Source organism: Littorina saxatilis, linkage group LG15 (assembly GCF_037325665.1).
Source record: "Littorina saxatilis isolate snail1 linkage group LG15, US_GU_Lsax_2.0, whole genome shotgun sequence".
NCBI lineage: Eukaryota > Metazoa > Mollusca > Gastropoda > Littorinimorpha > Littorinidae > Littorina > Littorina saxatilis.
Window position 1 is genome coordinate 42073424 of NC_090259.1, and position 13574 is coordinate 42086997.

At 44.1% G+C, this 13574-nt stretch overlaps 1 protein-coding gene across 5 annotated transcripts in view; it reads right to left on the reverse strand.

The window, feature by feature from the left end:
* Window positions 1-13574, reverse strand: part of LOC138949359 (uncharacterized) — a 45064-nt gene that overhangs the window by 11957 nt on the left and 19533 nt on the right. Inside the window, exons 1-2 of one of the 5 annotated variants that reach the window (XM_070321166.1) lie at window positions 11156-12694; window positions 10141-10390 (exon numbers count right to left, since the gene is read on the reverse strand). The exons of 3 other annotated variants lie outside the window; for them this stretch is intronic. In XM_070321166.1, coding sequence (XP_070177267.1) covers window positions 10141-10143 — 3 coding nt within the window. In that variant the 5' untranslated portion in view covers window positions 10144-10390; window positions 11156-12694. Of the gene's footprint in view, window positions 1-10140; window positions 12695-13574 lie in introns of those variants that run through there. One more of the 5 variants, XM_070321165.1, reaches the window with a different exon arrangement.

Here is a 13574-nt window from a genome sequence, read left to right on the forward strand (position 1 = left end):
ACACACACACACACACACACACACACACACACAGAGTCTGTAAAAAAAAAAGTGATAGCGAAATTTCCTCTAACTTCAAACAAGTTCGATATGTTATTACTTTCATACAAAGTCACAGCAAATAATATACCACTGTAAAGGTAACCAAATGACCTATTTGAAAACCATGTTCGATTTTTTTTTATTATCTTCGTTTATAATGGAAGGGCGCTGCTTCTGTGCGACGCTTAGTTTTCGAGACTAGGTGACTGACGAAGAACAGGACGTCACATTCCAAATAAGCACGACTATGTTGCAGGTGGAAGCCGCTGAGATTGCATTTCTTCGGGAGGTTTCCGCAAAAATAGATATTACACGATTTGCGCGAAACAGTTGAAAAGCAGACGATCTCTGAGATCTCTGTTTGTCTCGTGATAACGTTATTTTGTATGATAACGATTCACTTGCAAACTAAAGTATACAATTTGGTGTGTCAGTGGTTAATGTAAATAGAAATGTGTAATACAGACAAAGCAAACAAATAAACGTGTTTTCTCGTGAAAATGTTGCGTTGTGCGGGTGTTCGGGTGGCCACGTGATGTACACAAAGCAAAGTGCGGGACGGATTCTGCTCTGTGCTGTAACACTGGCAAGTTCAAAACACGAGAAAAACGATTTCATTATGCATGGCAGCCACGGGGGATGTATGTATTTTTCAAATGGTTGTAAAATAAGTCTTGTATTTATCACCGTAATCATCAGGCCCTGTTCTTTTTTTCGTCACATCTAAAACCGTTATTTCTTGTGAGCGACGCAACATTATTAGGTGTTCGAGATGACGATTGTCGCTCTTGGTTGAAAAATAATAGTTTACTCAATAAAATTTGTAATTTCTGACCATTTCAAATAGAGCAATTGCAAAATAACAGGTCACAATTACAGCGACAGACATCGTGGGGAAGCCTGTTTTTTGGGCAGATTTTGGGATCATTTGCGCGCATGATACAAAACATGAGCGAGGTGACCCAGATTTTTGACGAAAAATTACTTTGGATGACTCCACTATGCTATATATTGCCCTGACAAAACCAGGAATTGGAGAGAATTACTTTTAGCTATATATTGCCCTGACAAAACCAGGAAACTGAGAGAATTACTTTTTGCTATATATTGCCCTGACAAAACCAGGACATTGAGAGAATTACTTTTTGCTATATATTGCCCTGACAAAACCAGGAAATTGAGAGAATTACTAGTCGATTGAGTATGTTCAGCAAACGTAGCGTAACGTTAACTAAAGTAAACCGATGAAAGCGAAATAAAAACCACCTATTTTGACAAATTAATTTAGTGACATGACGTACACGTAAAATGCCTTCGTACAATGTCCACTGTTAAGAATCAGTTATAGTGCAAAAATATGTGTTTAGAAGAAGGTTCCCGAAAGGTTTTCCGTACTGTTATCATCATTCGCACCAAATATACTGCAGAGCGTGTCAGTTCGTTTTTATGACCAAACTCGAGATATCGTGCTCCAGTAGGCGTATAACAATTAAGAAGCAAATTGCATCGGCATCTCTAGCAGAATGTGAACAAAAAACTTAATTTCAAGTCCTGACAGTAGCCATACGGGAAATGTGTCCTGAACAATCTACTGCTGATTAACAAAGGGAAGTAAGCGCTCTAAATGCATACGACGTGTGTAAGTGAGAGTTATTCGGAACCAATCTCCTGGCACCTGAGAGAATAACAAGCATTGAAATGAAATTATTTATCAGATCTGTAAACTGCGCTCTGCCTCATGTGTTTAAGATTCTTACTGCTGATTAAGCATGTTGGTTGGCTCTTGTGGGTGTTTTTATTGTCCCTGCATCGTAGCTGTTAACACAGTATTGTAATTTACGTTTACAGGAGAAAGGAGGGAAGGGCTGAAGGACGCTGCAACTCGACTGACTCGATGGACTTCTTCGTTCATGGGCTTAAACTCTCACGTTCACTCATGTTTTTGCACGAGTGGATTTTTACGTGTATGATCGTTTTTACCCCGCCATTCACGCAGCATACGCCGATTTCGGGGGATGCATGCTGGGTATTTTCGTGTTTCTGTAACCCACCGAACTCTGACATGGATTACATGATCTTTTCCGTGCGCACTTGGTCTTGTGTTTGCGTGTACACGCGAAGGGGGATAAAGCACTAGCAGGTCTGCACATAAGTTGACCTGGGAGATGGGGAAAATCTGCACCCTTAACCCACGAGGCGGCCGCGGCCGGGATTTGAACCCACAACCTTACGATTAGGAGGCAGATGTCTTATCCACTACGCCACTGCGCCCGTCGGACTTAATTGACAATAACACGAAGCTCGTTGTCGAGCTCCATTTTTGCAAGAGTGAGTTTTTACATGTGTGACCCTTTTTTACTCCGCCATTTTGGCAGTCGTATGCCGCTTTTTGGGGAAGCATACTGGGTAATTTTTGTGTTTCTATAACCCACCGAACTCTGACATGGATTACAGGGACTTTTCCGAGCGCACTTGGTCTTGTGCTTGCGTGTACAAACACACACACACACACACACACATAAACCATGTCCTAGTAGCTGTTGTTTTATGTTCCATAATACATTTTTACAGTCGTGGTTGTTAACTCATAACACAACTCTGTTCCCATCAGTCAGACAATACGCACATAAGGCGAGTAGAAATTGCTCCGTCCATAAAACGAAACAAACCGACAACAGAATGCAAATGTCCCATATATATAGGTCCATTAGTTACATCAGAGGACGTTAAACCCTAACAGTCAGTCAACAGAATGCGCTGGGAAACAATTTTCCACAAACCGCACTTCTCTGGTCCAGTCAATATTTACTGTCTGTTTGTTGAATAAGCCAAAGAAGGCGAGTCACACTCGTACACATTTCCTGCACATAATGCATTCGTAATTTGTACGCGGCGAAGCGCGCGGAAATCAGTAAGATGGCTACTCTTAACACTAATCTCGTGAGCTTGGAGAGGTGAAAGCCCTGCAGACTATGTATGACCAACATCTGAAGCAGACGAAATTAGTCAATGCACAGACAATGCTGTTTTGATTCCATAATGTACTCAAGGGTTCAATATTCATAACTACCATTGCCCTCAATTTTCTTGTTTGCTTTATTTATGTCATCTATTTTGTCAATTTTCAATCTTTTCAACCATGATGCATTCCGTTTATTTTTTTATATTTTTTTAAAACCATTTCCCCCAAAGCGGTTTAGCACGGTGGTATGTTATGATGAAAACGCGATTACACAAAGCTCACATGTGCACGGTCTGCAAACTAAACGGCGAGGACTCACTGTATTAGCCAATAACAAGCACACATACTCAAACCGCAGCGCAAAGCGTGAACATTAGTACAACTTGAAGAAATCAATATAGTTACCAGGAACAAAACCGTGCTTCGCACCGAACAGTTCGACAGTGACTGACCTACTGACCGAACCGCACCTCTCGCTTGTGACAGTCGCTCATGATACAACCATTCTTTTGCCGAGTCTGAAATTGATCTTCATAAAACTATGCGTAAGTGTAACAAAAGAAAAAACTAATTTCTTTCATATTGCCTGAATAATAACTTTATTAACTGATAATCAAGGTGGCATCGCCGAATGACTGCAAGTGCAACGCGATCGAAGTGGCACGCGGTGTTCCTCCGGAAAATGCCGAAGCGGCTGTGACGTCAGTCGTTCAGTGGGGCGTTTAGGAATCGCAAATTCGCAGCCGGGCACCAGCGCCAAGGCACAGCGTTCTTATTACTTCTCATAGTACCACTGAGGGTCAAGCTCTTCGGCGGCCTGGAGGACCTACAGAGGACAGCTGCTTTCGTGCGGGCGATTGGCATCTCCATCTAGTGAACGACGAAGAAGAAGAAGAATTACTTCTCATCAAAAATATTAATTTAGGCGTTTATCCAAGAAGGATTTAAACGGCGGAGACGATCGGTGACCGTTGCTTGGGTTCTGCACCCGGTTTGCAGCTGAGGATTTGATTTTTCACCCGAGCTGTGTTTTACAACAACCCACAACCCATGACAAAATAAGTGACCATTAGTGGACCATTAGGAGACTGCTCGTGAAAAGCGGTCATGCACAGGTCATCACTAATCAGGCAGCCTTGTATCACACGTGGTCAGTCACCTCTGCTCTTGTTGACAGTAGTCTGCAAGGCTTTTGCCTCTAGAGGTTAATGAGGTTCACAAACTTTTGTGTTGCGCGCGTGAGTCCCTTTCTCCTCAATATCCTTGTTGACACACACACACACACACTCTCTCTCTCTCTCTCTCTCTCTCTCTCTCTCTCTCTCTCTCTCTTCTCTCTCTCTCTCTGATTGTGACATCTTAACAATATTTGGGATAATCATCAAATTTTACATAAGCATTTAAATAATGAGCAACATCTTTAAATATATATCACAGTAACTGACGCTCTTAAAACACAGCGCACCCAAACAGTTGTTGTTTTTCCCCTTCAGATTTTGCTCTGACGAATTTCTCAACTAATTTTACGTGAGTCTCTTTCAAAACCTATTTTCCACCAGCAGCAGAAAGGAACGAAAGCCTAATCACACAGCCCCGTCAGTATAATCATCACCCAGCCCCGTCAGTATAATCATCACCCAGCCCCGTCAGTATAATCATCACCCAGCCCCGTCAGTATAATCATCACCCAGCCCCGTCAGTATAATCATCACCCAGCCCCGTCAGTATAATCATCACCCAGCCCCGTCAGTATAATCATCACCCAGCCCCGTCAGTATAATCATCACCCAGCCCCGTCAGTATAATCATCACCCAGCCCCGTCAGTATAATCATCACCCAGCCCCGTCAGTATAATCATCACCCAGCCCCGTCAGTATAATCATCACACAGCCCCGTCAGTATAATCATCACCCAGCCCCGTCAGTATAATCATCACCCAGCCCCGTCAGTATAATCATCACCCAGCCCCGTCAGTATAATCATCACCCAGCCCCGTCAGTATAATCATCACCCAGCCCCGTCAGTATAATCATCACCCAGCCCCGTCAGTATAATCATCACCCAGCCCCGTCAGTATAATCATCACCCAGCCCCGTCAGTATAATCATCACCCAGCCCCGTCAGTATAATCATCACACAGCCCCGTCAGTATAATCATCACACAGCCCCGTCAGTATAATCATCACCCAGCCCCGTCAGTATAATCATCACCCAGCCCCGTCAGTATAATCATCACCCAGCCCCGTCAGTATAATCATCACACAGCCCCGTCAGTATAATCATCACACAGCCCCGTCAGTATAATCATCACCCAGCCCCGTCAGTATAATCATCACACAGCCCCGTCAGTATAATCATCACCCAGCCCCGTCAGTATAATCATCACACAGCCCCGTCAGTATAATCATCACACAGCCCCGTCAGTATAATCATCACACAGCCCCGTCAGTATAATCATCACCCAGCCCCGTCAGTATAATCATCACACAGCCCCGTCAGTATAATCATCACCCAGCCCCGTCAGTATAATCATCACCCAGCCCCGTCAGTATAATCATCACCCAGCCCCGTCAGTATAATCATCACCCAGCCCCGTCAGTATAATCATCACACAGCCCCGTCAGTATAATCATCACACAGCCCCGTCAGTATAATCATCACCCAGCCCCGTCAGTATAATCATCACCCAGCCCCGTCAGTATAATCATCACACAGCCCCGTCAGTATAATCATCACCCAGCCCCGTCAGTATAATCATCACCCAGCCCCGTCAGTATAATCATCACCCAGCCCCGTCAGTATAATCATCACCCAGCCCCGTCAGTATAATCATCACCCAGCCCCGTCAGTATAATCATCACCCAGCCCCGTCAGTATAATCATCACCCAGCCCCGTCAGTATAATCATCACACAGCCCCGTCAGTATAATCATCACCCAGCCCCGTCAGTATAATCATCACCCAGCCCCGTCAGTATAATCATCACCCAGCCCCGTCAGTATAATCATCACCCAGCCCCGTCAGTATAATCATCACCCAGCCCCGTCAGTATAATCATCACCCAGCCCCGTCAGTATAATCATCACCCAGCCCCGTCAGTATAATCATCACCCAGCCCCGTCAGTATAATCATCACCCAGCCCGTCAGTATAATCATCACCCAGCCCCGTCAGTATAATCATCACCCAGCCCCGTCAGTATAATCATCACCCAGCCCCGTCAGTATAATCATCACCCAGCCCCGTCAGTATAATCATCACCCAGCCCCGTCAGTATAATCATCACCCAGCCCCGTCAGTATAATCATCACCCAGCCCCGTCAGTATAATCATCACACAGCCCCGTCAGTATAATCATCACCCAGCCCCGTCAGTATAATCATCACCGGGTCCCTTCATTCCTCCCCTCCTGTCTTATCTGTCCTAATTAAGTTACATACATGTACTACCTCCTCTCGTCCTTCCTCAGTTTTTACCTCTCTCCTAATGATTTACTCGTTCCATTCTAAGCACCCCTCGGGTATAATTGCCCACCTCACCCCAACCCTTACCTTCCACGCGCAAAAAATACAGTGGAACCCCCCTTTTAAGACCCCCCCCCCCCCAATTTAAGACTTACTCCTTTTTAAGACCTTGCTTTTTCACATTTTTTGTTCAAAACCTCTGTAAATTAACCCCCATTTTAAGACTCCCTCTTTTTTAGGATCTGAATTTTTCCAGATTTGTTGAGGTCTTCTTCTTCGTTCATGGGCTGAAACTCCCACGTTCACTCATGTGTTTGCATGAGTGGGTTTTTACGTGTATGACCGTTTTTACCCCGCCATTCAGGCAGCATACGCCGATTTCGGGGGAAGCTTGCTGGGTATTTTCGTGTTTCTATAACCCACCGAACTCTGACATGGATTACAGGATCTTTTCCGTGCGCACTTGGTCTTGTGCTTGCGTGTACACACGAAGGGGATACGGCACTATAGCAGGTCTGCACACAAGTTGACCTGGGAGATCGGAAAAATATCCACCCTTAACCCACCAGGCAGCCGCGGCCGGGATTCGAACTCACGACCTTCCGATTAAGAGGCCGACGTCTTACCACCGCGCCACTTCGCCCGTCTTTTGAGGTCTTAAAAGGGGGGTTCCACTGTACTGAACGCCTCGCAGGCTCTCTCAGTCGCGCCATCAAATTCCACAGCAGATGAAGAAAGCAGGAGCAGAGGGAAGTAGGTGGGAGGAGAATGAGCGAGAGAGAGTGGAATAAGCAGGTGTGAACAGAAGGTGTTGAGCTTCGCTCCAGGTTTTATTTACCTGGGCGCCTGGCTCCGCCGGCCTTCCCAGCAGGACCCGTGCCGTGTGGTCATCGGCCTTTCCAGGTACGGCAAACAAGCACTGATGTGATGAGCGGCTCTAAGTGTCCCCACTACCATCACTCTCAGGGCAAGGGGTTGGAGTGAGGAGAGGGTGGGGGGTTTAAAAGCCTGACGGACGGACTGAAACGGAGGTAAGAGCTACTGTGTGTGTGTGTGGTGTGTGTGTGTGTAGTTTGTGTGTGCGAGCGCACCTATGCCAACGCTGATAAGTTAAGATTTTCGTGTGTATGTGTGTGTGTGTGTGTGTGTGTGTGTGTGTACAACTTTGAACTGTTTATGTAAATGTGTATGTATTCACACGCGCTTGCATTAAGCACAAGGTACACTAAGCATAAGCATAAACTAGTCCACGACTCTATTACACGAAGTGTGTGCTTGGGTGCATATAATTTCAATAAAACAGCTCAGCTTTTTGAATGCAAGGTTTTGGTTTATGACAGCAACATTTTTCAAGCAGTCTTTGAATACGACTTACGGGCACTGTGAGCTATATTTTCAAGGATCTCTTTCATGCAGCAAAAAGAGGAATATATGAGGTACATTTTAGACACCAACTTTAGTTATATCATGCATTTTGGGAAGCTGTTTAAGTGATATTTCTATACCTACTACGCTTCTTCATGTTATGAGGACCGTAGCTTTTGTGTTATGACAACAAAACACGCTGTAGCTATTGATCCGGCGTGTGTGTGTGTATTTCTAGGGGGTTGCAAACTTCTCTCAAACTTCTCTCTTTGATAAGAAAATACTGATAGATGGTTCACAACTTGATATCTTGTACAGTTTTCGTAACCATGTATTAACGTATTCAGTTATTTGGACACATAAAGCATGCATGTCTTCACAGATGGCTCAAAGTTATGTATCAAATCATGAACCTATTTCATACAAAAGAAACATGCATTTCATAATAGGCATGGGAACACGACAATATCAGAAACAAATTAATGAAACTGCCTTTGATGTGAAGAAACATGCGGCAATGACTACACAATATCAACGTTATGTGCGACGTGGAAGATATTCTTGATTAAAATTCAGAAATAATAAAACTGCTTTAGATACACGAAGAAACATGCGGCTGTGACGACACAGTGTAAACCGTGATCAACTAGGAAGATGGTGTTGATTTGAAGCAAACTACTGAGCCACATAATATGGCAACGCCCACTGCAAAGCACAGCTGCATTCCCTGGATAGGCTTGCACTTCGTATACTGTGCAGTCCTTGTTGTGTCCCTTTCCCCTCACACACACACACACACACAAACACAAACACAATATCAAGTGTACGTGTACGCGGATGTGCACTGGCGTTCGATTTCGACGAGTTTTGTATTATGTTGAAGCCACCCACTTCCCCTAACCCTCTTGGTCATGGGCAGATTGCCTAACCAGTAATCTATTTGAGTCTCTCTCTCTCTCTCTCTCTCTCTCTCTCTCTCTCTCTCTCTCTCTCTCTCTCTCTCTCTCTCTCTCTCTTTCGACGGCCTAAGCAAACAAACCATTCATTCATTCTCTCTTACTCTCTCCCTCTCTCTTTGATTGTGAAATTCGTATTGCCGATGAGAAATATATCACATATCAGACCACTAGACAACAGAAACCATGAAATCATATATCGCTGACCCGCGCAGGCCTCTTTGTAAACTGTCGGCCCAAAACAACATGCTAATCAACGTATTCGTATTTCCACTAAATGTCTGTGTCAGCAGTAAATATGTTATGAGACCCAAGCCATACGCCATTAATATAACGCGTCGATGAGCATGATGTGGACTACATATTTATAGAGCAGTCCAATCGATCAATGTTGCCTGGCTATAGACTATAGAGCAGTCCAATCGATCAATGTCGCCTGGCTATAGACTATAGAGCACAGCCGCTTTGCAATACCGTTACACATTTAGTCAACCTTTTTGTCCTCAGGCCAAAAAAAAAAGGTGTGGTTACAGTAACATAGCCAAAAAATATAGGGTAGGAAGGTAGGCAATCACTTTTTTTTTTAAAACTTTTTTTTCTAATGTGTACAAATTAAACCTATTTGACAGGGAAATAAGTGTGCGACTCGGGCGCTTTCGCTTTCATTGCGTTTTCTGCACTCGTTTTCTTGTGTTTTTTTATAATTTTTTTGACAAATGTAATAAAAAGTTATAGGGTCGGCCCCTAAAAATAGGGTAGGTCGGGTTACCGTAACCACACCTATTTTTTTTTTAGGCCTCATGAAATGAACTTGGTTTTTGTGTGTGTTCACCTGTAACGACATGACACTAGGCGTGGTGCGGCGAAGGCATTGTTAACTGTTTTCTTCAGTGTTCGCTATTCAGTGAGACACATAATTAGTCATCAACACGCGCTAGAAATACTTTAAATGTCTTTTTTTTTCAACGTAGGGTGTCAGCCTGCAGTAAAAACCAGAAGGTAATACACCTTCTGCTGGAGTCTTCCATACAATGCAAAAACGCCTACTTTAAACATTCAGTCGCTGTTATAAACGTTTCTGGCGCCTTTGGTCACATACCTCCGCGTCACAACACAGGTTCCGTGTCTCCGCGGCTCTCAAAACAATGTTGTGTGCGTGTGTGTGACCGTGTGTGTGTGTGTTAGGGAGAGAGAGAGAGAGAGAGAGAGAGAGAGAGAGAGCGCCACACATGCACAATTGTAGCCTAAACGAGCTGACACACCTTCACTATACAATCGTCACATTTACACACACACACAAACACACCACCACCACAACCACCACCACCAACACAGCTTGCAAGCAACTCACCATGGTCAATTTTTAACGTGACACCGTGTGAAGCTGCTAGAACTGATCAGCGGTAGCCATGTCATTGCACCGGCCCTGCAAAGGGATTCACCATGGCACACAAACCGCGACAGGTGAAACGAATTAATCGCCACTTCAATGAAACCCCCTTGCGCTGCGCCGCCGCTGCCAACCTGTTCCACGGCTCTCTGTTCACTGGTACATCTCTCTCAAACTTGACTGCCCTTCAAACTCGTTCCGATGGTTGAAGCTACTGCCATAAACCACACATGCTGCTTTTGGGATACGATAATTATAAACTATATGTCACACATTAGTGATGGAGCGTGTACGGGTGCACCTGTTTGTTAGGAGAGTGAACCGACTATAAGTGTGCGATATATCTATCTATTCGACTGATAGGAGGGAGGCGTAGGTGTTAGCGTTACATCTTGTTGATAGGAATGACTTGTATGTCTATTCGAAGGCGCTGTATATTACAGTCTAGTTGCGTTTTGGAGTCAGTGCACAGCTTCTGAGCTCTGTTTTTTTGTGCCAAGGCCTAAAAAAAAAATAGGTGTGGTTACGGTAACCCGACCTACCCTATTTTTTGGGGCCGACCCTATAACTTTTTATTACATTTGTCAAAAAAATACCCAAAACAACAAGTAAACGAGTGCAGAAAACGCAATGAAAGCGAAAGCGACCGAGTCGCACACTTATTTCCCTGTCAAGTAGGTTTAATTTGTACACATTAGAAAAAAAAGTTTAAAAAAAAAAAAGTGATTGCCTACCTTCCTACCCTATTTTTTTGGGCTATGTTACCGTAACCACACCTATTATTTTTTTTGGCCCAAGTCAGAAAAGTCTTCGCGTTCTCAGTGAAGCCGAATGTATAACTTCCTTTTATCTGTCCCGCAACGAGGTCGCTGCTTCTATTGAAGGGTTAATTCGTCAGTTTGCAACACTGTTCTTCAACACTAACCGACAGTAAAATAATGTCGTAGACGTATTCTTCACCAAAAACAAGCCTCACTTTCACATCTGGGCATATAAACATCAGGTAGAATCACCGACGAAGCCGTTATAGCCGACCCCACAATCTCAGGCTGAGGCCTCACTTTCGTAGTTGTGCTGAAAATGTATGCAGAGAGACATGGACCACAACACTGAAAAGTCTTGACTATTTACGTTTACGTGCTCAATAAACAAGGTAAGCCTTTGAAGACGGTGAATTCGCGAAAACGTACACAAGTCGAGGTGCAGCTCTGCAAAACCTATTGACAGTGGCCAGGTATAATGAGACAACTGCCGGGGAAAAAAAATAACTACCGCGTTACACCCTGCATTCAGTGCTAATGTGTCCAAAATGTCACTTCATACGAGGAAGCCACAATCCCGTGACTAACCAAGCATATTTTACAACCGACACTCGACGACTTTCTTTTAAAAGTATGTCAGTTGTCCACACCACTTTTACAAATTGCATTTAGTGCTAATGTGTCCAAACTGTCACTTCAAATGAGGAGGCAACAATTTCTACACAAGCATATGTTACAACCAACGCTCAACGACTTTCTGTTTAAAGTATGTCAGCTGTCCACAACACTTGGAGGTTGGTTATTATTGTGTATCGTCTCTTCAGCTGATCGCACAACACTTGGAGAACAGTGGACAAGTATCAGCGTAATACACTTAGAGGTTGGTTATTATTATCGTCTCTTCAGCTGATCGCACAACACTTGGAGAACAGTGTACAAGTATCAGCGTAATACACTTAGAGGTTGGTTATTATTATCGTCTCTTCAGCTGATCGCACAACACTTGGAGAACAGTGGACAAGTATCAGCGTAATACACTTGCTCACTTCCTTGTTCGTCATCGCCAAGTCAGGAAACACAATGTCAAACTGAATAGCTACAACTTCACCGCAGGTTGAAAATGCACAATGACAGCCCTGAAAGTCAAAACAAATCGTGTACTCGCCTTTGGCTAGTGATTCTGAACATTTACCAGCCAGAGAGAAAACTTTACTAGCCGAACCAACAATTTGTTTCAGCAACTTTACTCGTATTTGGCGAGTAGACGAACATTTCTACTCGCCAGTTACATGTTTCTACTCGCCACTTTCTGGCCTGAATTGAACGTCCTGGTGATTTTGTGGCAGAATTGTTGTCCTCTTGGTCAAATCCGAGGGTTATAGTTCCTGTTACAATCTAACGAAAACCAGACGATTTTCGCTCAATGGGAGCACACGCACAAAAAAACACGCTAAAAAATGTTCTTGTTTGAAAAGAAAGTCAGTCGAGAAGTACTTGCCATCCGATGATATTCGCCGTATGTCGCAGCATCTCACTTTACTACGGCAACAGACCGAAACGCGTTTCATACCACTCATTTGCTGAACATAACTATCTTAGTCGAAATCACAACCTTGGCGTCATGAAGTCAAACTGAAACCACTGATATATGCGGCTTTCACGCATTCTGACGACCTGTTGATCCTCAGGATTAAAAGTGGGACAAAACCACAGGAATTTTAAAGCCGGAAAACCGTACAGCCCTGACACTCGTCAAGACATTTTCCTCCCCCCGTCTGACGGCAAATATAGAGAGTCCTTTCACGTCACTCCGACTCAGTCTGAGAAAACTGGGTACCCGGTGTGGTGCGTTCAGATTTCCCCTGGCTGCGTTCAGATTTCCGATTCGAAATATACCCGAGACTGAAATTTTGTTTCCTGGTCAAATTAAAGAAGTGAACTTATTTAAGGGAGGCAGTTCCTTGCAAGCGAAGGAAATTGGTGGTGAAATTTAATAGATTTAATAGATTTCATCCCAAAATACGATTTCTTTGAAAACGTGCACCGAGTGGTTACGTTCCTTGAATGAGAAGGGAAGGATTTTAGGATGAAACAAATTTCCAAGTTTAAATACAAAATGTTGGTTGAACGAATTTGATCCTAGGAATGAAAAGTACCTGAGCTCGATCATCCGTACTGTGGAAGGGATGGGGGGCTTTTCAGTGTGGAGTTTATACTTCTTCTTCTTCTGCGTTCGATTTTCATGGCCGTTAAATCTTCAGGTCGGTGGCTGCCATGAAGTCCGCAGTCTTGTGGAGTTTATACAAGATCAACGAGGCCGCTGTGGAAATCTGAACGCAGGGGAGATCTGAACGCACTACACCGGTTTTGTAGGGTTGGCTAATTGTGTAGCCTGTCCCAGTAATAACACGGTAACGCACTCGCATCGGTGAGTCTTTTTTTGTCCTGGCTCAACAGCGCTTCAAGCTGAGAAAAGGAGTCCCTGGACTGTTATGAGTTCAGCAACAGTGCGAGTCCGATCAGTCTCAGCGAGCGTGGATTTTACACACAAAACATTTCACAAAAGGATTTCCCTACCCAGAATGCCAAACGGTTTGGGAGATTTTGAAGATTTAGTTCAGGCTAGGTCTTTTT